General features: G+C 49.2%; 1 protein-coding gene and 1 long non-coding RNA gene across 8 annotated transcripts in view; one reads left to right on the top strand and one right to left on the bottom strand.

Moving 5' to 3' along the window:
• Window positions 1-22,928, top strand: part of LOC117220169 (uncharacterized) — a 28,200-nt gene extending 5,272 nt beyond the window's left edge. The window contains exons 2-3 of the long non-coding RNA XR_013034266.1: window positions 18,446-19,047; window positions 19,668-22,928. This is a non-coding gene — a long non-coding RNA (uncharacterized LOC117220169). The remainder of the gene's footprint in view (window positions 1-18,445; window positions 19,048-19,667) is intronic.
• Lmpt (four and a half LIM domains protein limpet) overlaps window positions 1-26,407 on the bottom strand; it is a 124,916-nt gene that overhangs the window by 28,786 nt on the left and 69,723 nt on the right. For 4 of the 7 annotated variants that reach the window (XM_076524852.1, XM_076524853.1, XM_076524848.1 and 1 more), the window contains 3 exons: window positions 8,029-8,203; window positions 7,149-7,382; window positions 6,863-7,072 (listed from right to left, as the gene is read on the bottom strand). In XM_076524852.1, coding sequence (XP_076380967.1) covers window positions 6,863-7,072; window positions 7,149-7,382; window positions 8,029-8,203 — 619 coding nt within the window. Of the gene's footprint in view, window positions 1-4,615; window positions 4,811-6,862; window positions 7,073-7,148; window positions 7,383-8,028; window positions 8,204-13,565; window positions 14,313-25,299; window positions 26,337-26,407 lie in introns of those variants that run through there. The other 3 variants (XM_076524851.1, XM_033469892.2, XM_076524859.1) reach the window with 3 other exon arrangements.

Here is a 26,407-nt window from a genome sequence, read left to right as displayed (position 1 = left end):
TACAGATCGAGAACCAGCTCTACGTGAAATCGGCTCTAATAAGCAAGCAGAAAGGAATACCCAGCGAACCCTTCCCCGTGTCTCTGATTAGGAATAATCTACAGGTGGCCGGGTACCCGAGATTTCGGGTTAAAATCGGGTCGGGTGTTTTGTACCCGAATTTGAGATCGTACCCCGAGCGTTTATAAATCCAGAAATATATTATATATTATGTATGATATTTATTGCGCATTCGAGGCAGATGATACACCATCGGAAAAAGCAAATGAAATGTCTAAATACGTCTCCCCGATCCCATTTTGGAATTTCGGGTGTCCGAAAGTTTTCGGGACCCGATACGACTTCGAGTATCCGAAAGTTTCGGGCTCCGACTCGGCCCGAAATTTCGGATACCCGCGCAGCTCTAGAACAATCGTAAAATTCCAAGCCAATTCTCCTTGGTTCCTCTTCGCTTGGAACGTTGTCGCTAGCCAACAGATGTAACTGTTCACAAGACAAGGACGGAAGATCCGCGAGTGAGAATTAAGCGATGAGCAAGAACACGCAAAACGGCGCTGAATCTGCATCGCTCGTAATAAACGCACGCGACAAGGCCTGTTAGAATCAACGCCAGGACTAAACGAGATTTTGCGTGACCCTTGACACAAGTCCCAGCTAGGTTTCGGTAGCCAGCGAGCACCGGTACCAGTCACGAGTCGCGGCGCGGTATCCCAGAATTAATTTCTCGTTTATAACCGTTGGTTTGGCAGCCGGTCACACACCGGGTGGGCCTTGACCTCCTCGTTCGCGGATCGACTGGGAAACCGGTGTTTCTCGAAAGTCAAGAACGATCGATGGCTCGGCCGAAAAAGCGAGAAACGGGTCCCGGATCGATTCGCAGCCGTAGAAGGCTGTGCGCTCGCGACATTACACGGCCGTCGTCGAAGGGTCGCGGTGGAATTAGCGGGCGACGAAAGAGCCGGTTCTTCTGGAGGGAAACGGAACAATGCCAATGGTTATTTCGGTCGGTGATCGAACGTGTGTGCCACGGTCGGAGAAAAGCGTGCCACCGGATCTCGGCGAAGCCACTTCGCGAGCCGACCGAATTAGACCGTCGGAAACTTCGCAGCCGTGTCTGTCGACCGTAGGACGACCTTCCCTTCCCGTCCCTTCCCGTCCCTTCCGTTCCTCTGCCGATAGTTCCGCTTCGTACCAGCTGAATAGACCGGCGTTTATTCATCTGCAGACCCCGGGCTTCCAGCAGCGAACCATTGCTTCTGCTATTGCTCCAATCCTTGCGCAATCGTTTCGTGATCTGGCGGCGTCTGTCGCTGAACGGCCGCGGCCACTCTCGCTCTGCACATTGCAGTGCAATTAGGCGGTAGTTCGCGAAAATCTTGGCTTTTGGATTTCGTGGATCTAGCCTGGGATTCGTAGATCGAGACTGCGATTCGTAGAGCAGCCAATTGGTGATTAACCCTTAGCGTTCCGAAGGCTCCGCTACGGAGACATTTGTCATTTGTTCCGTAACTCCGAAGGCTCCGCTGCGGAGCCAAATGTCGGCGTTAACAATTGTTATCTGTAGTTAAAACGTGCTACGTCTGTATCATTACGATTAAATCATTTTTTGACCTTTTCTATGGTTAGCAACATGGAGAAAAATAAATATTATGATGAGAATTTAGAGCCGAGTGATACCGAAGACGTATTTGATTTTCAAGAGTTAAAAGACATTGTGGAAGACGAAGAATGAGAATTATTGAAAGTGAAAGCGAAGATTCGTTACAAGACTCAGATGAATGGCGTGATGTTACGGAAGAATTACATATTCCAGACAGAATACCTTTTAGTGTATTGCCACAAGTCATTGGACCACAAGTTCCTACAAACATTGAACAGCCGATACAATATTTTAAATTATTTTTCACGGACGAATTGGTAAATGAAATTACAAAGGAAACCAACAATTGCGCAGAAAATGTTCTAAACTTGAAAGAAATATCTAGTAACTCTATTTGGTGAAGCGAATACTGTGACACTTGTCCAAGTAAACTCAGAATGCACGTGGGAGATTGTTACCAAAGATATCACACCATGGTGAATTACAAAATTAAAAATTTATCTTTTATTTACAATAGGAAAATGTATATTTATAAAATAAATGAAGTCAAATGCATTCACAAGGACGTGTAATTTTTTCCGCTCGAAATAAGTCTTCCTTTATCTCAGGCGCTCCGCTCCAAAAATGCGCCGGAGTTGCTGGTAGGCAGTACTCGAGAAACGCGCGGAGCGCTAAGGGTTAACCCTTTGCAGTCGGAGCCATTTTAACTCGAAACTTAAAATAGTTTTTCTGATCTATAGTGTTTCCGTTTTATACGAAATAGAATTTTGTAGCTCGTGCGACAATTACGCTATTAAGAGTTTCATAAATATAAAAAAAATTTGATAACGTTAACATTATTTTCAGACGTGACATAACAATTTTTAGTGGCGCCTTAGAGTCGCCACTCGTCTGCAAAACGTCTCGTTAAAACGCCATAATCTCGATATAATGGTGTCCGATTGAATATCATAGAAAGCTAACTGGGGACACTTTGGGACTCTTCCCAAATTCCTGGCGTTTCTTATGGATGTGATAGATCCCAGTTTCACGATAGCTATTTTATCAATGAGCGATCTTTGCGATTTGCAGAGTCATTAGGCGAATGGACAGGATACTCATCTCGGGCACACGGAAGCGGTCAAGAGCAAAGACCCACGCAGAACGCGCGGCTCGCCAGCAATGCAACCCTTCGCGTAGTCACGTGACTTTCCCTGTCGACTCTCCCTCCATTATTTTTGCCGAGCCCCGGTGATCCGATTTTATCCCATTCATCTCCGTGTAAACGGTCGCCGGCTATTCTCGGTGTCGGTTTCGTTAAAATGCCCCGTGTTCGACCAACGTGTATCAATCGAGCACTCGATAAATGTGAACCTCCTCTTTACAGAAACGTTATTTATTGATCCGTTCGTATCGCTTTTACTCTTCGCGCGAACGATTGTTGCCAAAACCGTGGATGTTCGTGCAAATTCGAGATCTTATAATTTCGTTCGTAGAGCAGCGCGCGCGTCTAATGTTAGAGCGTTTTACTGCGTTCACAGTCCACCGTTACAGTGTTTTACTGCAACCGTGTTTTATTGCGTTCACCTTCGTCGCATTAATCTTCCTTATTCTATCGCATTAATCTTCGTTGCGACAGCCTTTATTATTTTAGTACACTGTTCTTTATTTTATTGCCATTGCCGTGGAATGCGGTGTTATGGATACGTAAACGCCCGCAGTCCAATAGCCGCGATCCAAGGAGCTACGTAGTTGCAACAGGTTTCCTCGATCTGTTTCATCGGTCGGCGCGAGTTTACGCGAAAACTGAGGTCACCGTGCATTGTTCGGGACAATTAAGGATTAATTCTCGCGGAGGAAACGTTACGATAACAAGGCGAAACGGAACGCGCGCGCGCGCGACTCGTCCAGATAAACGTTTTCTTTCGTTGTCTCGCGTGCGTTTCCGAGCAGAAGAAGACCATTCTACCAAGACTTCGAGCATTTATCCTGCTCCCATAAATCAAATTCTATGCGTTTATTCATCTTCGGACCACGGCAACGTAAAAATGCCGGACATTCTTCACTCGCAGTCGCGGCGCAGGCCGTTTCTTAAGCATCCGCGTCCAGATCATCTACGAACTTCGCCATCGACGCACTCCGAATCTCCTTCGAACCGCGTAAAAACCGCGGGATCTCTTGGCTCGGCCGTTGTTTCGGTTGGCCTGTTCTTCCATTTATAAGTGCTCGCGATGTTGTCCTGTCGTCGGCCGTAAATCATCGCCGAGAACAAGCGAATGATAAATTGTTTGCCGGTGTACTAACTGGACGCGCAACGCCTCGGGATCCGTCTCGAATTCGAACTTCGACGATTCCGGCCGGATCCGGATCGGAAAGATCGAGCTTTTCGGCGAAGACCGAGGATCGATCGGGAGCGGCAAGAATCGTCCGCTCGCCGGGAAGCTCTCGGATCGAGACGCGCCGGTGTCGTCGGGCGCCGGGAGAGCCCGACGACAGGTCGAGGAGCAGAGGCCGTGGCGTCGATTTTTGCGCAGCAGGGACGAGGCACGTGAACCGCGACGGTACGGGACGCGCTCGAAATAGACAACGCCGGCCGGAATTTTACGGCGGCGCGCTATAACAGCCCGTTGCGTCACTGTTACGCCATGCTTTTCTATAAAGACCGTTTGTTTTCCGTGCCGAGGCTCAGAGACCGTCTTGCGAGATGATCGACAGGGCCTCGCGGCGTGCTGCGCCTCCTCTAAACGCGTCCTTGTTCTCCCCGCTCGGTATTTACGAGCCCGGTATCGTTCACTCGCTCCGGTCCGGGGATCAGGCTACGATTTACGACTACTGCTAGGCGGCGGGTAGTAAATTCGGATCGGTAAAGAGGGCCGCGAGGCAATCCCACACTCGTCCGTCAGGTGTGCGCGTCTCTCCGCTTTGTCGCGCGGGATTAGGTTCCATCGATCGGGCCGAGCCGGGTCGGGTCGGGTCGGCCTCCATGGCCGATGATGCGTGTGTGAGTCTGGGGTGTCGTGGGCACACTGGACTTACCGAAAATCGGGCCCGTCTGCAACTGGCCGCGCGATAGGTCGCGATCGAGGCTGCGCTCGCGGGGATCTCTCGATCGCCGGAGGTTCCGGTGTCCGCGGCTTCAGCTGTCCGCGAGTTCGGGGAACAGAACTCGGGGATCTTCGATCGATTCCCGCGGTTCGCCGGACTTTCGTTCGCCTCCAATTGACCGACTCTAATAAAAGACGGGAACGGTTCTACTCGGCGCGTCTCTGGACACGGAGAGCCGAACCGCGATCGCGTGGTGGGAGCTTCGACAAGAAATCAAAATAGATTACCGACCGGCCACGATGGCCACCGTCGAAAACGGCCGGTTTCCGGTTGGAAGAAAACCAATTCAGAGCCGCGTTACACGGACGGGAGAACGACGCTTGGTAACGAACGACGGCAGCTGATGTTACGCAGCACTCGAGATAGCCGCGCGCCACCGCGAGGAATCCGCGAATAGATCCGGAGATCGTGTGGATCGAGCGGTTCGATGGTCGTTTGACCCCTGGGAAAAAGAGTCGGTCGCGAGCGGGGGCGGAGATCGTCGCTGGATCGAACGATCCTCGTTCGAGGGGAATCGATGATTCACCGATCGCAAGGAACATTGTTGCAGGGCCGATTAATAGAGAGACCGTGTCGAGTTAATCGGCCCATTTATTTCGTTGAGGAGGCAAAGAACGCTGGCAATGAGAACGGTAAGATAAGCGCAGTTACTCACAGTGAGTAATGCTTAAAACTGTATCGGTGACTAGATAGTATCGTTAGTCATCGAGGCGTATACGCAAAAAGACCACGGCTTTCGCCAAATCCTTGCCGGTTATTCACGTTTTTCCGAGCATAATTCGCATTGCGCAGTCGGGCCACGGTGACGGAGAAGCTTGTACGATACCCGATTCCTATTTCCGTCCATCTAAATAAAGCCGAAAGCGGCCCAGTTCCCGCGCAACCCGCCGCCGGACAACGCCGCGCGATTGCGCGACACATAATATCATTATGCCCCAGATATTTTAAGCAACCGCACGCTGTTTACGGATTAATCGAGATCGGTGGAAACCGGCGAGCATAGCCGCGAATCTTTGGCAATGGAACGTTGGGAAAAACTCGGCGGATTTCCACCGTTCAGATTCATTCGCACCGACCGCGGCGGCACCGTCTACGATCTCCCGCGAAGTTACGAGCTAGTAAAACGACCGCGGCTGGCGTGAACCGTAATTTATGCGCACCTTGACAGCCGTGTCTGGACATTAAATTTGGGTCGTCCGCGATTCCGAAGTCTCTTAACGACGATCGTAACGCCGACCGAGCTATTCAACTTTTTCAGAGTCGCCGGTGATCGTCGACAGTGATCTGCGGATGAAACTGTATCGTCCGCGGTATAGTCTGTGCACTGAATAAAGTGTACAGATAGCGGCGGTAAAAGATAAACTATCTTCGCGGTTCATTCATTAAAATTGTTCGGTGCCTCCGTTCCCGCGCAACGATTTCAAACGAACCGCGAGACTCGACGGGTAAAAGGAGCTCCGTCGTCGATAAAGAAGGTTCTCGTGGACACGGGCGATGGTAGAGTGCCGACAGTCGATTACCGACCGGCTAACGTCGGACGGTAACTTGTCTGACGAGATGGGGTTCGTTCTACTTGGCGTGCTTTGCGAAATTAACCCTTTCATAGTGTGGTAAAATTACGAATTCTGGTCCAAAAAATGTCTAGTTTTTTCATGTTGAAAATAATCTTAGAAAATAGAGGTAGCGAAGAACCTAGTCATAGTCTTAGATACCTTTGGTAGACTATACAGTTTGAACGCCTTATCCTGCCCGTGCGTGGCACGGGATAAACCGTTTGGTACTTGACGCTCTGCCCGTGACTGTCACGGGATACACTGTCAATGGGTTAACAAGACTTTTCCTTGCGAATTATATGAACGTTCTTCTCGTTCCTTTTGCGATAGACTTTGCTGCGAATCGTCGCCGATTTGTTCTAATATAGACAAGATTTCAACCCTCAATTTGTCAGGTGTCTAGCAGTTCATTAATTTTTAAGAACGAACGACATCATGCTCCTATGTATTAAAAATAAAATACCAGTGGCGTTACTGTTTTACCGAACGTATAAATATAGTTTTCATTGAAAGAAAACATGAAAGAGTATGAACTACTTGAGGTAGCGCATCGAGGTCCCTCGTTAGCGACCTCGCCAATTAAGGGCTGATCAAGAAATCCCAAAGGACTAAGGGCGGCGCTTACCTCGTCGCATGCTGCGCACCTGGGCTTCAGCTGTTCCGCGTAATGCCTTTCGCAGAACAAGGTGTCGTCGTGGACACAGTACGCGAGGTCGACCAGCAGTTCCTTGCATTCCGTGCACTGGAAGCAAGCCGGATGATAGAGAAGACCCAGCTTACTCGTGGACACGGCCAGACTGCCGTATTTGAGGGGCGAGAGACAGGCACCGCAATGCTGAAAGGTGACCAGGTTAAATTAACAAAGACGATCCCTGATTCTCTGCTAGCCGAACAATTATGCCGCGACTCACGAGATCCCTTTCGAGGACTTCCTGCACGTTCCCTATGTCGAGGGCGATCTCGTTCCTCGCGGCCATGAAGTCGTCAGCGCTGCTGGCGTGTTTCGGGTTCAAGTGCCGGCAATAGGTTCTGGCTAAGTCCTGCTTAGGCAGCTGGATCGCCAATTGTCGGTCCCTGTACCGCTCGCCGGGCGTGCCCAGCCTGGGTACAGAGATCTCTGGCAGCATTGCGAAATACTCGTCCACCTGCGAATCAAACGGACTGGTATCACAATTCGAACCTGCCGAATCTACAGATTAGAGTTCTCGATTAGTCCGAACTCTCCGTTTCTCGATGAGAGCAAAAAAGGCTAAAACAGATCAGTGTCTCCAGGTCGCTCGATTCACTTATTTCTCGAAGTTCCGACGATATGTCGAGGGAAAGGGGCGACCGGTGACAAAAATCGGACATCTGGAGGCAGCGACAAAAGGATCGTAAAATCCGAGTGGGCTGCGGTCCCGATGCGAACCGATAAAGCATCCGCTCGAGGATGATAGAGGCCAGGCTCGGCTCGCTAATTCACGGCGAGCGATTCGGAAAATATTGGAAGCTGGAAGCCTGCCAAGCGTGCGTGCACGCGCCCGGCTTCTTAGCCGCGGAAGGCGTGTAACATCTAGTCCCGACGATCATAATCTCATTAGCCGCGGTTTCACCGGTGATCCGTAACGCGTCGACGCAATAGACCGATCCGGCCGGCAGCCGGACGATTGAACTTGAACGTTCGTTTATTGAATCTAAGCGATCCGATCGGACAGCCCAGCCCTCCCTCCGTCCCCCACTGTCGAGGAAAGAGGAAACGATCCGCGAAAACCGAGTCGTATAAACGTCCGGCCGGACTGATGTATTACCGACCTTGTGAGCTGGCAGGCCGGGAGGAGCCCAAGCGAGACCCTTCGCTCGGGGATCGAAGCCGACCGGCGAAGAGGATTCCTCGCCTTTCAGACCTAGACGAGACCTGACCGACACCCATTCCTCGTGACACACGTCGTGGGCCTCCCTTGGACACTTGCAGCTCGTGCAGTTCTTCCTGGAAAGACAAAGCGACCATTCAGTGCCTGATCTTGGTCAAGTTTTAATCGATGCACTCGAATTTCTTCGGTGATCGATGCACTCCGGTTTCTTGTGCGAGGAAATCAGAGTGTTCCACGCAGGAATTGAAAAGATTCCTGTTAAAATTTCACGGAAGATTTTTAATCGAAGGCGTTGCACGAGTTCGTGCGACGTTGCGGGGATGTTACAGCGAATTGACGGAGGAAGGCCTGGCTTACAATGTTTTGTCTCGTTTTTCAAATAATCTGTTAGGTATGAACGTGTTCCGTTCCTTCAAGTCGCGATCAAATTTTATTCTCTTGTCACCGATATTTAAACATTCAAGTAGACGTGAACACACAATAAACATAAAGTTTCTGTTTCTTCGAAGAAATTATTGCGATCGAAAAAGTTCTGATTATTGTAATTGTAAAAAAAATGGTACGGCCTGGGCTTAAAAGCAGAAAGGGTTGAATCCTCCTCTCCGAGAAGGTTAAGGTTAAATTAATCAGGTCTATTAATTGTTGTGTACAATTTGAGCGTTGATTCGAGAGAATTTACTATAAGGTGTCCGGAAATTTTCCCGTCGAACTGCGTGGGCCTAATCCGGAAGAAGGAAAACGTGTAATGTAAAGTTTGCGAATGCATGCTTTGTTACAGAGACGTAAATAAAACTAGATACTTGATCGAGTATTGATAAAATTGAGTGTTGATAAACGCAGATATATCCGATATACCTGCAACTACACAAGTCTTACGATAAACATCACCGAGCTCTGATTCAGTCCGTATGTTGTTCCGTGGTGATACTAATAGCTTTATAAACAGACAATTGACGAGTAAACCAGCATCAAAATGCCAAGATCTTCGAACGCTGAATACACCGATATTCACTTTGTGTACGATTTCTGCAATAGAAATGCACTGGCTTGAGTAGTTACAAGGAACATCTGATAGATCTGTGTTTATCAACACTCGCTTCCAATCGCGAAACAGGCTCGTGCAAAGAAAAGGAACGACTGGAATACCGAAACTCGGTATAACACTCGCTATAAAGTATCTATTTTTGTTTACATCTCTGCAAGAAAGCGTTAATTCGCGAACTTCGTATAAGATTTGTTTCTTCTTTTAACCCTCGCGGTTTGGCGGGAAAATCCCAGGACAGCCTGAACATCGATTCGGTTCAATAACTGTTATTTTTTATTACTTCTGTTTCTACTTGAAGTACTAATAATGCCATAACTGTTTTCAATCCGCGGTCCCATGTCAGTCTCGATTTAGGTGATTTGCAGGACGACGAAATTATTTCTGGTGATTTAGACTCTGTCCCATTTGAAATCCTAGTCAAACTGCTTAACCAGTTAGCTGTGGCGCCTTCATTTCAGAGCGTGCACCTACATGTGTCGCGAGAATCAAGCGACGACGAGTATATTCGTCGAACACAATGTAAGTGTCGCTGTTAAAATATTGGATCAAAAAGACGGTTTTATTTGATAAAATTAACAATTTGATTACTAATATTTACTTATTCACTTGACGTTAACATATACCATATACATAATAAACGAAAAACCCAAAGATAATCAAATACTTATAAAAGTTAAAAATTCAAATTGCTGCTGTAGAGAGAGTGGTATTTAGCAAAGCAAGGAACAATATATAATGGCACTTTGCACATCGAACACCAATACCGTGATTCTTTTCTAATTTTATTCTTATAACAATGTAAACAACTTCGTGCAGGATTGGCCTCAAAATATTCTGAACATCTTGAGATTTGAGAATACGTTTTCGTTTTCCTTGAAATTACAATTTAAATAGCCAATGGTCACTACTTCTTACGCACGACGAGTATACTCGTCGTGTCACAAAATATTGCCATTTCTCCATGACGAGTATACTCGTCGAACACAGCTAACTGGTTAAAGATAAAAAACGTTGAAAATGAAGTCTAGAAGTCCTCTTTAGAACCCTAGTCAAACGTGAAGGAAAGAATCGAAGCTGAAGACTTTAGCTCCGTTTCCTTTAACAATCTTCTGCGTTCGTCTAAAAATATCTCTAAACGCCATCTCCGTCTCGTAGACAATGCTGTACGAAAGCGATCGTCATACCCCTAATCCGTTCGCCGAGACGCGCGTCACCGGCTTGTTGGACGTATCTATTAAACCGAGGATATCACGAACGATAAATATTTGTCCCCGGCGCTTCATTAACTCCAGATACACGGCTCGGCCCTGCTGGAGCCTCTAATCAAGTTTTATTGCAACCAGACGCCATGACGAACCACCCCGCTTAATCGTCTAATTAATCCGAGAATCGGACGTTCCCGTTCAAAGCGCGATGTCGCGCGCGCTTTTCCGCGTTTATTATTTATCGCCGCTTCCGTTCGCCGGCGGTAGAAATCGTTGCTTCGAACACGGCCGATAAACTTCTCATCGGGCCGCTAACGCTTTAGATGCTCGCGAGCGCGCGGACCCGGCGATGAATTATAGTCCGCGCGCGAGTATTACGTTTCGCGGAGTTAACGAGGCGTCAACGTTAATTTGCATGCACCCGCGACGAGGGAAGGGGTCCGCGGGCCTCGTAAAATATCGGCGGACGTCCGTGGAGCTTATCGTCCCCTAACAAGGATGGAAAAAGGAGGACCGCGAGGATTCTTTATCGCTGAAAAGCTGTTTTGCGGGGCTCGCGGGCCGGCCGAGTTACGGTCCGCCGGCAAACAAGGTGACCGTTTCACTGGCATTACGGGCGTGACATTATGCTAAGCGATTCCTCGACCCGGCGAGTTTTCGAAAGGTTCCGAGGAAAAGTCTCGAGCGTTCCGCTCCGCGGTCTCGTGGTATACAGAGTGTCCGAAAAATGTCTCGTAAGCCGGAAATGGAGCGTTCCTCGGATCATTTAAAGTAACTTTTTCCTTAGGGAAAATGCAATCCGCGGCTTTGTTCGCGAGTTATTAACGAAAAACACTGACCAATAAGAGGCGAGCTCGATTGGCGCGAGGCGTCCTAGCCAACCAGTGCGCGAAGCCCTGTTCCGTTCATTGGCTCGGTCGTCTCGCGCCAGCCGATCTCGCCTCGCATTGGTCGCTGATTTTTCATTAATAACTCGCGAACAAAGCCACGAACTGCATTTTCGCCAAGGAAAAAGATACTTGAAATAACCCGAGGAATCTCCGATTTCCGGATTGCGAGAGATTTCCGGGACACCCCGTAGAGTTCCCGATCGACGAAAATATCGACCGGTCGCCGCAAGATTCGCGTTCCTACGAAACCCGATTTTATGGCGGCCCATTAACGCGTCCGCTGCCACTGGCAAATTTAACGAGCACTCTTCCTCGCCCCTCCGGCCCACCCCTTAAATCGGATTTCGTGGATTTACGAGCGACTCGGAGCAACGTCCTCCGTTTCTTTTTCTCTGGTCAACGATAAGGGTCTCGACTTATCAGCGACCCGGTGTCGTCCGGTTATCGAATGCTGAGGGGGACGGGGGATCGTGTTGGCATTAGGCCGACCTTCGCGCTGACACCCGGAAGGGTGCGGTAGAGCGAATGCCTCCGGCGAATGCAACCCCCTTCGTTTACGCGATTGACGTCCAACCATTAGCGTGCCGGCTGCAACAAGACTTTTGCGCAGCGACTCGCTCTCCCGATGCAATCGATCAGTCGGGGAACGCCTTCGAACGGTAAAAGAACCACGCTGTTCGACCGCTTTCGCAGCGGAACACTCGGCGCGCGTATATATTCACCGGGCTCTCGGCCACCCTTCAAATCTCGAGTGACTTGTCCCATAAAAAGCAAATGCTCTCCGAGGGCTCCGCATTCTGCCGGATGAACTGCTCCCGAACAAATGGCAGCAATCGCGAGAAAAATTCGGAGGGAGGCACGCCGAAACTACGGCCCTACAAACTGCTTTGTTCCCTGCTACGATCGAGTACAGGGTGTCCCTAAATGATTAATACAATTTCGATTTATTAGAGGCTTGGTCGGCCGGCGCCGTTCGTATGATAAATTCTGAGAGATCTTCGTGCGAGAGTTCCGGGCGGGAATCGCCGAAATGATGGACGAGTGGAGCTTACCCTTATTACTTTTTGCAACGGCACACTTTTTCCGGGTTGCGAGAGTTCCTAGTTTTCAATTCATTTCATACCGACGCCGTTCGAACGGCGAACAAGATTCGCGCGTGGCGAACATGCGCGGTCGCGCGAAAGTGAGTTTCTGCGGGAGACAGCGTTTTTTGAAGGTTCCGCGACGGAGTCGGACGACGTGGCAGCGTGCCGGCAAATTCGAAATTTCAGGTACCGGTGGAACCAGTCGTACTCGGGACCGTCGTTGCATGCAACTTTCTTGCAAACGCTCTATCTTTAACGTCGCGCTGATTTATTGCCGACACCCTGTACAAAGTTGCCGGAGCGCGGCTCTTTCCCGAAGAATGCGTATAATCGTTTAGCAGGAAGCTCAAAGCATCGCATGAGCCGCGGCGACACTCCGTTCTTTCTGTCGCCGTAAAAATTTCTCTAAATAATTTACGAGGCCTCGCAGCCGTCACGCCCGCCTATTTGCGTCGTTTGGTAAGGCCAGCGGCACTATGCCGGCGCAATTAATTCCTCGGACGATGTATAAACCGAACGATTTGTCGCGGCGTTCCGCGGGCGAAGTCGTTCGAGGAAAAGAAAAAAGAACGGACTCGTATTAAATGCGGCGCGCGGCCCGTAAGATTCTTTGAGGTAAAAACGGCTCGAGGTGCTCGGAGACAAGTTCGTATTAATTATAATGAAAGTCGCGCCGAATTGAAACGCTGAACACAATGTCGTGGAATTCTCTGCAACAATATCGTTTAAGGTCGTTAAGGTCAGCTATCCCCTATAGTTCATCAGGTGCTAATTCTACTTCGCTAGCTTATCTCGTGTCGTAAAGGGTCTAATAGAGAATAAAGGATTACGCTTTTATCATTCCTTGAGGTGTACGGAGCAACGCCTACATTTTAATCAGATTTACCCAAATTTCGATCATTTTCCTCCGAAACGCGCTCCTGCAAATTCTGTATCGCACTCTGTTGATTTTTTCTCTACCTTCACAGATGCCTTCAAACGCTACGCTATCTTGTCTATTAAGAGTAATTAAAAATATCTTTTTCAAGTACTGCTTCTTTAAATATATTCCAATTCGTTGTGCTTTGCTTCTTATTTCCTATTTTCAGGCAAAAATCTTATTATTTTGCTTCGCTACGTATTGCATACTCTACTTTACTTTCTCATGTTTCTTGTAATGGAAAAACATTTTTCCGTCACTTAAATAAACAAACATTTTCTAGCACCCTCCCTGTCCCCAGCTTGCAGAAGCTTCACCTAAGCCGGGAAATTACCTAACAATCAGCTCGAACAGCTCGAACTGTCCAAAGACCTTGCAGTACAGGTGCAGGACCCTGACGCAGGCCCACTTCATGCCAGGCCAGGGTGCCAAGCTGAGGTCCAGGCCCTCCTCCAAAGGGCACTTGCCGATCGCGAGGCCCCGTTTCAGTTCCGCGCCGGAAATCGTTGGGAATCGGTTCTTCCTGTCGAGCATGGGGTTCCTCTTGCCCCTCGGCAACTCGACGGAGCCTGGAATCAGGCCCCTTTTGATCTCAGCGCCGGATAGCGTGGGGTACCGGTCCCGACGGTCCAGAGACGAGGTTTTTCTATAGTAATCTTTTTCAGAGGCCGAGGGACACCTGGCGCGCATGGTCTCCAGGATCGGTGGGCTCATGGGCCGCTTCTTCGGCTCCGGGATCTTGACTCTGATCCCTTGAGGCTCGGCGCCGGGTGTCGGCACGCAGAACACCCGCACCTCCATCTTCGGGCCCTCCTGGCTGGGCCCCTTCGGACTCATCCTGGGGCCCGCCGCGGCCAGCAAATGAGGCGTCGTGTGACGCCTCTGCAGTTTGTCGTTCAGGATGACGAGGTCCGCGCCGATCCTCCGAACTTCATCTCCGACCACGGAAGCTTCCCCCGAGAAGAACAGCGATCCGATCCGATAGAGATTTCTCTGCTCCCGCGGAAATGAATTACGCAGACCAGTGTTCCGTTCCTCGTTGAGAGTCCTCGGTCAACCGACAAGATTCCCGAGTCATCGGGACGACACCGCGACCATCTCCGCGGGACGGGCCTCCGCGCTGTTCACGGCCGAAGGATTCTGGAAAATCACGCGCGAGATACTTTCTCCGGGCAAAAAGTTAATTGCCGAACGAACGATGGAAAGCGGCTAGTAAGATCGAACGTTCTTCTCGCGTGCGAACCGCGGTTTTCGCGCGCGTCGAACCGCAATACCATCTCCTCTCGATCTTGCGCGAGAAACGACCGTTAACCCTTTCAAGACTCTCTGTTCATGTACTAGGTGAGCCGGTCGAATCAGCTCCCCGAAATAGCCCTACCTATCGACTGTCCGAAAATGTCTGAAGTGGCGCGTATATTGTACTTAAGAAGCCTTATGGGATTACGTATCTCGGATACCATCTACGCTCATCGGCATCGTTCGTGAATCGACACCTGTCTGTAGTCTGTCACGAACAACCGACCTTAAAATTCTCTCTAATTTTCCTCCAGCTTGTAAGCAAAAATACAGAATTATTTGGGAAGAGGAAATACGATCATTCGTGCTTTGCATCAGGTTTTTATAATCGCTGACGATCGTATCTCTTCTTCCCAAATTGTCCACTTTTCTGCGCAATCTGTGCGTCGATTAGGGGGAATTTGCTGTATTTTGTAGGCCATTTTATTTTACCTGTTCCTTCGTTAAACGAAAGAACCACGTTTTACCGAGGAAACCATTTAATTACAGAAGAAACCGATAGGCAATCTGTACCGAGATTCCTGAACTTCGCGGATCACTTGAGGGATTAATTAAGTTGAGACACGTCGGCGGGGGAATAACGCGGCAAGAACGAAGCCGCTGACAGGATTCTTGGGATTCTGTGGAGACTGGCGCCTCGGACGGGAAGCTGATAGTTTCGTATGGAGTCCGCTTGTTTGTTTGATCGCCGGCGAGCGGTCTCCGGAAAAATGATAGCGACTGGACGCGAGCGGATCGGTGGCGAACGAGCACGCTTCTCTGCGGTTGGATTTATTTTCATTGCGGAAATCGCCACGGTTCACGAAGTCGCTCGGTTATTTATAGCCCCGAGGATCCTCGCGGCGAGCTCGTCGGCCCGGCTCGCGGAAAAGGGCGCGGGAAAGGGTCTCGGAAAGTCAGCCCGAAGGGTCCTCCCCCCGTCCGCGTCTTCGTCAAAACCGAGAGCGTCAACTTCAGACCTTCCCAGCTCGTAGCCCTAGAGATTAACTGGAACACGGAGAGAGTCGCGTTTCTTTCTGCCAAAGGTCTCCGCGATTCGACGAAAAGAAAGGGAACGGATTGCGTTACACGACGATAATCCTCGCGTGTACGAGGACTCTGTCCTTTTGATCGCGGCCCTACGGATCGCGGCGAGCCAATAAAATCGGAGTGCTATACGCTGTCGTGCCGAGATTATCACGATAAGTCTAACATGGGAGATAACGGGACGGCTGGCCTGTCTTTTCCTTCCAGCGTGCCTCTATCGACCGGTTTGCGTGCTGAAGAAACGGAATAGAGACATGTGTCCGTCCTGCGGAGTCTCTCTCCCGTCTCGAAATCTAGCTTCTATCTTTGGTTCTCTGGGCGGCTCGGCCGCTACCTAAAGTCATAATTACCGGCTGGTTACGGAAGAGGACGTTTTAACGAGGGCCCGTGGAAATTATAGGATGATTAATTGGGTACTTGCGATCGTGACTGCCAGCCGGCGATGCACCGGCGATGCTCCGCAACACGCTCGGCTGGCTCGTCTTCGGACACGCGTCGATACAAATTTTGATCGCCGGACAGCAGTTTCGTAGCTCGGACATATAAATAACGATTTGGACAGCGGCGGGCTGCCCGAGCTGCAACCTCGGGATTGACGTAAGCGAAATGGCAGCAGGTAATAACTGTTCGACGCGCGAGAGAACGCGATACAAGCCGCGGGGCCATTAATGGCTTAATATAATCGAACCCGGTGACGGGAACGACTCTCTTTCTTCCATTTCTGAAATGGCATTACCTGGAAACCGGCTATTCCGTCACAGGTGAATCATCGGAGGGGGAGAGCGAGCGAGACCGAGAGAGAGAGAGAGAGAGAGAGAGAGAGAGAGAGAGAGAGAGAGAAAGGACAGAGGTCGGCTCTGCTAGTTAATCGGCGACAGAATCGCAACCCAGGCGAATTCGTTTGCCAGGAATACGATCCGAGAGCGGGCTGCTTTGGGGCGAACCGATGCGCTCGATCTCGAACCGTGGCAGAGAGCGAGCGAGCAAGAGAGAGAGAGAGGGAAAGAGAGAGAAAAAAGAGACAGACGTGAATCATCCGCCGCGAAAATTCACGAGATCGGGCCACGTGAGCTGCTCGCGGAGTTTCGAGGCTCTCGATGAAAGCTCCGCGTCTCGATAAAAACTTCGTGCCTCGATAACACGCTTGGCTCGCGATACCACGCGTTATCACGTTGTAATCGGCGCGCGTTCGATTTTTGCGGCGATTGTTGCACCAAGAACCGTGCATCTATCGGTATCGCGGCCGATTTTCTTTCTTATTTATTCGCGATTTATTTGCGTATGGCAACGGTGATTTGTTGATATTATACTGGGAAGTTCACTCTGCGATAAATAATATTTTTAGAATTTTCTGACCGCGCGACGCGCTTCGTCCTCCCGCGAATGTGGGCCGTGCTCTTCAGTTTAGGAGATCTGGCTAAAAGTATTCGATGTAACGAACGAGGTTAATGATTAACGATGGATGCAAATGCGATGGCAAAGGTCTTCGCGCATCAAGGAAATTGATTATTGATTTGGGAAACTGTTTAATCGTCTGCAAACGTTGTGGCAATTTTTTTAGATATTTCTATCGTCGTCTTCATTCTTCGAGGTATCAACGAGACGCACAAACCACGACGTTTGTGGTTTTATTAATAAATAATATTTATTAGCAAATAATATTACTGTTCGGTAACAATTATTTAGTATGTACGCAACACCAATAATTTCGTGACGAATTCGAATTATGCTCCAACAATTGTATCCACGATCTCGATCGAATATTTTCCGCGAAGAGCAGCAAATGTTGCTTCGAAGATTGACAGACGAATTGATCCAACAATATTTCACGGTTGCGATTCCGGCGATACCAACGATACCAGAGATTCCAGCGATGGCGAACCGAAAGAATTCGACCGGAATTTCGATCCTAATTTTAAAGAGCCTCCGGGTAAGCGTTTTCGCAGCCTTGGAAGTGCAACGCGAACGTTTTCCACGGCGTGCTCGTCGCCTCGGGCCTCGGGAATGCTTCGGCAAGCACGAGTATGCGTCGCCGCGAGCAAAAAGATCGGACGATCGAGGAAGATCCGAATCGCGGTTATTTATACCGGCTCGCGGAGACATCGACGATGGTCGGCGATGAACGAAGGACGGGGGAAAATCGTTCGACGACGCAGCGCCGGTGACAGGTGTCAACCCCGGGGTAGGGGGATGACAGGGGAGGGCGGGAGACAGGAAGCTTTCGGGGCTGGGACAACACGTCCAACTAGCAGAGCGGAGCTAACCATCGCGGATCGGACGGCGCGGCTAATGGCTATTAATTAGATAAATGTTCGCTATATTAAGCGGCGCTGATGCTCGCCGTTCGAAATAGCACCGTCGTCGGATAACACGCAGTTTCGCGTTGTTTCGTCTAAGCCAGACTTGGCGGCGCGATGTTTCGTCTGTCGGCTATCATCGGCGATAGCGTCGGTCCCTATCTTCGCAGCCTCGTCTCCGCGCCGACCGATTCCCACTTGTTTCGCGAACGAATAAACAGACTCCGTTCGTCGGAGACGTACCGCATAACAATTAGAACCGCGAAGTGATGGACACGCGTTCGATTTATGGTGCAGCGGTTGCAACAAAAATTCCAGCACTCTGTTATCGATTTCACGAGGCATAGTTATGAACGAGGTGTAGTTATGCGAGACTTAGCTACAGCACTGCGATGCAAAATCGGCGAGTTTCTTCTGACTTTTCATTCCATAGAAATGAAACCGCTGGACCAATAAATTAGACGAAATCGAGCGAACAAAAGTAACGAGTTTAACTATCGAACAACCGAGCTAATTAGAATATCGTCGATCGAGCAGAACGTTCGAGCTCCGCGCCGCTCAAGTATGGTATCTTGTACCGCACGTGTGTACACAGAAACTGGGTGCTCGGCCGGTGGATGCCACGGTTCACTCTGGTCGTTCTTCGATTGCAAGAAGCTCGAGGCTTCCCTCTCGACGACTCGAGAATCTCTCTGAAAGCTCGCGGCACAACCGCAGCCCGGTTCTGGGTCGCGTACAGTGCAGAGGGTTCACAAACCGCGGTCGCGGCAGCGCGGGAGATTCAAAATCGGCGGCGGCTGGCGGGACGGGCCACGCGAGACTGCATTCGCAGAAGGAGCGTACTTCAAACTGGCGCCATGAGATTCGACGGGGACGCAGATAGGTGTGTACCTATAGTTAATACCGGGTGGCACGGGAAATAGGAGGCGAGCAGAGTGGCGCACGCGCGGATCCCTCGGATGTCGTCGAAAGCTCTCCGACACGCGAAGCTCCCACCTTGTCGTGGGATTGCAACCGAGACACGAGTGGAATTAGAAGCGGACCGCGCAAGCGATTTACTACCACCCCACGCGAGCTCCTCGATCTCTGCAGCGGATCCTCGATCGGGATGGATCCGGGCTCGAAATCACGCGAATCGTCTCGCAAGTCCTGCTGTTCCCTGTCGCGCATATCCTTCGTCGACGCGATAATTTTCTGGTAAGCCGTACGTGTCGTAAAAAGCCTCCTCTTGTCGAGCTAAAATGTGCATTAACGCTGAACCTAGCGCGCCGGTTAAAATGATCGACTACACGATTTTTGTTTTAACACTGTTTACGTTAGAAATAGGAAACGGTTGAACATATTTTTTGATTCAAGCCGACATTACGATAAAAATGGCGAAAAAGCTACGTAACTTTTAGAATTTGGTAAGTTTAGTATTAAGATATATTCCAATTAAAGAAAGTCAATGGTAATGTAATAAATTCCCTCTAAATTTGGAAAGATGAGATACGATTATTCGAAGCTTGCACCTCGTTTTTATATTTGTTGACAATCGGCAACTATAAAAATGAGCCGCGAGGCTCGAATCATTGTATCTTCTCTTCCCAAATTGTCCATTTTTGTTTACAAGTTGAAGGAAAACTGGGGAGAATTTACTGTATTACCACTGACTTGCAGTTGACACAACTTGTAGTTGTTTACATTTGTCTGTAAATGTGCTTCATCCTTTAATCACTGATTCAGCTTTTCCAATCTTGCCTCAACCATACAATTTTTCTGTTACAATATCTTCAACGTGTTTTGCATATCCCTAATCATCGATTCGACGTTTCCAGCCCTGTCAACCCTCTTCAGAGCGCAAGGGCCACCCTCCGAGGAACACGATCGTCCCGCGATGCCTTTCCGACGCCTCCCACCCCGGAGACGATCAAGAGAATCCCTTCGGGAGATACACGCGTCAGCAGAAGACACCGAAACCGTCCGGGTAGAGATCGATTCAGGAACCGATCGGCGAATCCTGTGACGAGTCGTGAGCCGTTATCCTTGCTTCCAAGGAAATGGACGATTACGCTCCGGCGATTCGATAAAAAAAAAGGTGTCGAGCGTGTAAATCGCGGTGTAAAACGACGCTCCGGCATTCCGCTATCAGCGCTTTCGATTGCGCCGATCGGGCATCGTGTCCCTCGTTTGTTCCGGTTGTCCGCGCGTACCGTGGAACATTTTCGACGTTCGCAGCAAACAGTGGAATTTTTTCGCTGGATCTCGCTTGTTAAACGCAGCGGAACAATCGGGTCACGCTGCTGGACCGAAAGTTTGGAAGCATTCGTTGATTTTCAGCGTATACTTCGGCGTCGCCGTAGATGCTTTCCACTGGAAGCGGTTCGTAGGCATTAAAAAATGGCAAGCTAGAAGTGATCCCCCCAATGTCGCGTAACGAAGATTAATTTTTATCGCTCGAACACGAAGTCGTGCTATGTTTCATTTGCGACGGCGCGACTAATATGGTCAACCGTTTTTGAGATTGGACCACGACTACGTACGCGCCGAATATACGTTCTCTCGAGCCGGAAGAATCATTGCGGGTCTTTTTTGCGTATATATATAGTCGTACATGGTGCGCTTAACAATCTTAGCGTTACATCGCTTGTAAATTCTAATGCTCCAACTCGTTTTGCGAGGTCGGCCCTGTCCTTTTTTAACCTCACAATACAGTAATGTCTCCCTTACTGACGCTCAGGTTGTCCACAAAAATGGACAATTTTGGAAGAGAAGATACGATTGTTCGAGCCTTGTTGCTCGTTTTTTATGGTTATCGATTGTCAACAACTATGAAAACGAGTCGCAAGGTTCGAATAATCGTAACTCCTCTTCCCAAATTGTCCATTTCTGTACACAACTTGAACGTCAGTATGGGAGACATTACTGTACTCATCTACATCTAGTTCGATGTGACACATTTTACGGAACATATACATTCATAAATAATAAAATGATCGGGTTGACATATTTGCGACCAATGTTACCATACTTTATAAACTGCTTACACGATTCGCTAATACAACGTCATTTAATCGTAAATGCGGATTTCACGCAATTGTGGTAGAATTGAATAAATCAAACTTAAAATGATAAAAAGATTAAAAGAACTTTCAAATGTCGATGGCTTATCAAAACTGTTAAACAAGGAATGAACTTGCTATTTAGTTTCCGTTTGCTGCAACTGTCGCAGACAATTTACATCTTGCACGAAAACCCGTGCTCTGATCGTAAGTTCTGCTTTCGTTGTTGTAAAAATGAGTGTTTACCACAGTGTACACAATGAAATAAATAAATTACAGTTTCCGACGATCGGCAAATGCCCCGGCGGCACGCAGATCCGTATTTAACTGTCCCGGACAAGCGTGTTCAGCCGCGGCCACGTGGCAGCGTCGCGTAGAATCGCGGCGCGTTTCGCAAAACACGTCCCATTTGCCGTTTCCAGCGCAGCGAGACGCGCGGCTCAAACAGCACGAGAAATTATGGAGCAACATAGTTACGCGAAGATAAATGCGCGCTTACCGTCGCCCTGGTTCGCTATTAAGATACGCTCCCCGAGAAGATAAGTTTCTGTCCGCCATTCTGCTTTAATTATCGCGATTACCGTTTTATGCAACGCGGACACGGTTTCACCGGGACGCGGAAGAGACGAGCACGCGTTATCTCTCGAGAATATCCTCTGCCGGGTAGAACATAACCGGAGTGTATAGCTCGCGCGGGGTATCGTTCTGCTTCAAATTTTGCGGAATAAACCGAGCTAAACGCTGTTTCCTGTTCAACTCCTATAAACTCCGACGGGGAACATCTGCATCGGGCGGTCTTGGAATTTCTTTTAATCGCTCGTTATATGAACCCCGGGGTGAACGCACCCGGAGAGTTCACGCCTCATTTCCAATGGAAACCGTCGGATCTGTCGTGGACGCGCGTTTCGTTCCTCGGCTTTACGTAAGACCCGGGCTTTGCTAATAACGCGAGATTTCGAGCCGGCCGCGGCCGCGGCTAGAAGAAGGCTGCGCAGAATCGCCGCGAAAGCATGACATAACTCGACAAGAGTTTGGCATGGTTGGCCAGAGTCGCGACACGCAAGACAGCCTGTCGTAAACACGCGCGTCCGCTTTTGGATTTCCCGCTGGATCCGCGAGAACACCGGCTCGAATCGACGCGTGAAAACGCTGCTCTACTCGCCGACGTCGCGCGATCGATTCGAGGAGGTAAGATCCTGCTGCTAGGCTCTAGAAGGTCCTAGATTCTAAAAGGTCCTACCGCTGGACTTGATTCTCTCTCTTTAACTCCTGTCACTTAAACGTGTCAGACTCGTGACATAAATATTGACGTTATTCGCTTCTTTAACACTGGAACCCTAACCGCGACTAATGTATATTGTTTTGTAACAATGACAATATTTGATTTACTTAAACTTTGTAGGATTTCTGTTATAACACATGGTCGAATAAAGAAGTTTATATAAAAATTTCTCACAGAAACTTCTTCACAATGTCAGAAATCGTAAAAGAAAAAGTCGAAGACCAGTTATTTTGAGTGGTTTGATAGTTGCAGCGTTAAAGTAGCACTGAAAGTTCAAACTTTACCGTTGTTTATATTCGTCGCTTCCTCATATCGTACAATGAATATCAATTTTCTCCCTCGTGCAGGCATTTATTAAAAACGAATAATAGTTAATCAACGTATCTGTGAAAGACGTAGCGCAAGATGTTAAGACTACGGTAAGTACTTTAACCCCTTAACGCACAGTTTCTTTTTAAGAAAACCGGCCAAAAAAGATCAATTTTTTTATGTAAAAAATTGTATGAAGATAGTTCAGAAGAAGATATAGCCGTTGATTGGAAGTAGATAAGCAATATCCAACCAAATCCACATCCTCAAAGGTTTCCATTTGTTACCGCCCCTGATTCAACTTTTCTTTTGGTGGAGAATTGCATATACTGCGCTTTTGTTCCATGGAAAAAAGCTATATTTTATTCTTGAATAAATGTGTTACAGCTTACAATCCCATGTAAATGATAAATATCAATAAAACGATTTTTTTTTCTTTGCTTTCACATTGTTATTTTCAATTCTCGATTATATTCGAGTGTGAAGAATTATAGCAGCGTAAAATACAACGCCGCTCGAATTATCTCGAGTGTGCACAGTATGGCTTGTTTAGCGCGCTCGAATTAACTCGAGCGTACAAGTTAATGGGTTAATGAAGCTGTTGATGGTTTCGAGCGTCGTAAAAAACCGTGAAACAATTGGAGAGTACAGCTTCGACGAGAAACGGGGAATGAAAATATCGTTGAGAACAAAGAGGTCTAAGGTCCGCAGTGATCTATTCGGATCGGAAACGGAACGCATCCCGGAAGTTTCGCGACTCGTGTGGCACCGCTCGGCAAAAGACTTGTGCAAATAAACGACGACGGTGCACGGCAAGGTGGGCCGAGGATGCGAGATCGAACGCTACCGGGAACAGAGTTCGAATCACCTTGGCAATGAGTCGGTGACTTATTCTGGTACGGACGTGAGTAAGATTTATCTGACGGGGTCATATATTTTGGCTTTGCCGCGGTTCTCGAGCTAGCTCGAGGCCGGGCGAGAACAAGCCGCGGATGGCTCTGTAACAATAAGCTTTCCCCCTTAATTTCGAGCGGCGTCTATACCGTGACACTGTACAGACCGTCTTTCCGTTCTCGCGTGGATTTCGATAGAGACATTGGCTGGGGCGAGAACGACGAAGTGCGAAGAGTGCTGCGCGCGACTCGACGTCGCCGATAAATCGCGACCGTGAATCAGAAGAGATCGCGATAAGAGGACTTCGCGTCCCCGAGCGATTTGCGAGATTACGCAAAGTCTCGAGAGTCGGCCGGCTGTGGACGCGCGAAACGGCGTTGCAAAATCGACCTGGAAAGGCTGCTCGCCGATAAATTCGCGGCGGAACGTTCGAGATTCCTGCCCGGTTAATTCCTGGGCCGCGAAACTGCGCTACAGATTGACGTTGACGAAATCCGCGGAAATGTAAACGGGGATTGACGCACACACCGCCCAGAAATATCTTTCTCAGTCATGTTCACGAGCTCGGCGATAATTCGAACTTGTGTACGAGAGAATTTTCCGACGGATCGGGTCACTGTCGCGTTTTACCATCTATCGGCTTATCGCTCCGAGGAATTCGTGGGGGGAACGACGCGCGATTGATAGCGGTCAGCCGCTAATAACGGTTCGTGAACCATGAAGAGGTGACCGATTACTGTCCCCGGCATTTCTTTTACGACCCCATTAAATCCGAACACCGGGGAACGTCGCGTCGTTGAACCGCCTGTATCCCGACCCATTTGCGGCGATAACTCATTTTAACAGGCCCTGACGTCAATCTTGCAACCAAACTGCACGCCCATTTCTCGTGATAAATTACCGCCTTCCGGACGCTGTTTTACCAATAGTTAACAGACAGGTACACGTGTTACGTGCCGCAGGATTTAAACGATAGCAATAAGTGTTTCGGGAGACAAAACGCTCCTAATTCTTGCTCGGTTTACAATCGTTCGCGTCTCGGAGAAAGCGAACGACTGCAAGATTGATAGCATGTTGCAAGACCGAACGGCGCGTGAGCGCTCTTCCGAATTTCGAGCAGAAAGGTAACGAAATGCATGCCACAGTAAAATGTCTTCCTAACTTGACGCTCGGATTGCGCACAAAAATGGACAATTTTGGAAGAGAAGATACGATTATTCGAGCCTTGCGGTTCGTTTTCATAGTTACGAATTGTCAAGGAATATATAATCGCATCTCCTCTTCCCAAATTGTCCATTTTTGTGGAGAATCTGAGCGTCAATTAGAGGGACATTACTGTAGTTACTAATATCCGGGTTGATAACGCAACGTCGGATTACAGTAAATTATCAAAAGCCATGACCGAGGAGGTCGAGCATTTTCACAGGAGAATCTAATTATACTTTTCCGAAGACGAGATGTTGACGTTCTACCGATGATTCTGCCTACACCATTCACTCCGGACGCACACAACACCTGAATAACTGAAGTGACAAGGACATCTATTATGGCCATCGATGCAACACATCTATCCCCTCTCGTACGCCAGAGACCATCGATCTTAGCCCTCGATCGTGTGCCTGTTTCGTCGACAAGTTGCGCGGTAACTTCTACTAAAATATCGACGTTTTCTAGCTGCTTCTAAATAGAATTTATGCCCTTCAGTTTGAATAATCGTCCCGAGTGATTCAGCCACCGTGAACGTGAAAGACGAAATGCCAAGGAGAATGAAAGCCACGTTCCCCGATGAATCATCCGCGACGATCCTCCAAAATGAACAGCTGCGACTTCGACCGTATACCTAAAGCCTCTTCTGAGATATTTCTTTCTCGATTATTTCCAGCGAGGATATACGCCTATCTTATCGAACGTAGGAGATCTTACTCGTTGGGCACGTTATTGTTGGACGAGTCGTCGGTGACGTAATCGTTGCGCTCCTCTTCCTGAATGTCGGGTGGCGGCGGGCCAGGGATGGGGAACGCGTTTCCCAAGCCCCCGGAAAACGTTCTTCTGCCTCCGCGTCTTCTCATCGCAAAGTTCCGTTCCCTCGACGGGAACCGCGGCGTCTTTTTCCGCATCTCGATCAGCTCCTTGACGGACACTCCGTCGTCCCAGACCATTTTCGGATCACACGCGAAACAACTCTCTAGAAGATCCACCGAGCACCGTGCGGTGATCCAACGGAAACTTTTCACGTGGACGGAAAGAAATACTGAGACTAATCCTCGAACAGGCTGGCACTGGTATTTATCGGTCGACGCACTGGGTGCCGCGATAACAGCACGATCCTCGAACGGTTTCCGGAAGTGAGCACGAGCTGGCCCGATATTCGACGGCGGCCGCACTGGAAAGCGAACGCGGCTGCTGAGATTCCAGCCCAACGACCGAACGACGACGAGTCAAGCCGGATCCCGTGGCCGACAAATCGAATTAATTTAATGCGGTTATGGAATCTGCCGGTGGTCTCCTCCCCGATCCGCCCGGCGCGTGACGCATGTGACGTTCGTTCACCGCGGAACGGAGCACGACAGATAGTCCGCGCGAGAGAACGACTCCTCGAATGTCCCGCCGTTCCAAAGTCGAACAGGACACCTTTGGACCGGTGCCGAGGCGGAAATCACCGCCTACCGAATAGCAAACTTTTCCAGAGCCACGGATCCGCCGAGCAAAATCGATGGAAGGTCGCCTCCAGTGTCCTCGAACGAGGATCTCGCGATCCAGCGATCTCGCTTCTGCGTTACCGATTTCAATTAGCAGGCCGGACTCGAGGCGAAACCGACGAACGACAAACTTTTCCAGGGCGTGGAAGGTGCCAACCGGCGATCGATACAAGGTCCCGGTGTCCTCCTATCCGAAAATGATCGAGCGATCGCGCTCGCAGGTACGCCGATTTCACAGAAACAAGCCGGACTCGAGGCAGAAATGACTCGTCGCCGGATTTCCCAGCTGTTCGGCCGCGTTAATGAGAATCGACGATGAGTAAGTGATTCTA

Source organism: Megalopta genalis, chromosome 10 (genome assembly GCF_051020955.1).
Source record: "Megalopta genalis isolate 19385.01 chromosome 10, iyMegGena1_principal, whole genome shotgun sequence".
Lineage (NCBI taxonomy): Eukaryota > Metazoa > Arthropoda > Insecta > Hymenoptera > Halictidae > Megalopta > Megalopta genalis.
Note: the sequence above shows the minus strand (reverse complement) of the source record. Positions and strands in the feature narration are given on the sequence as shown.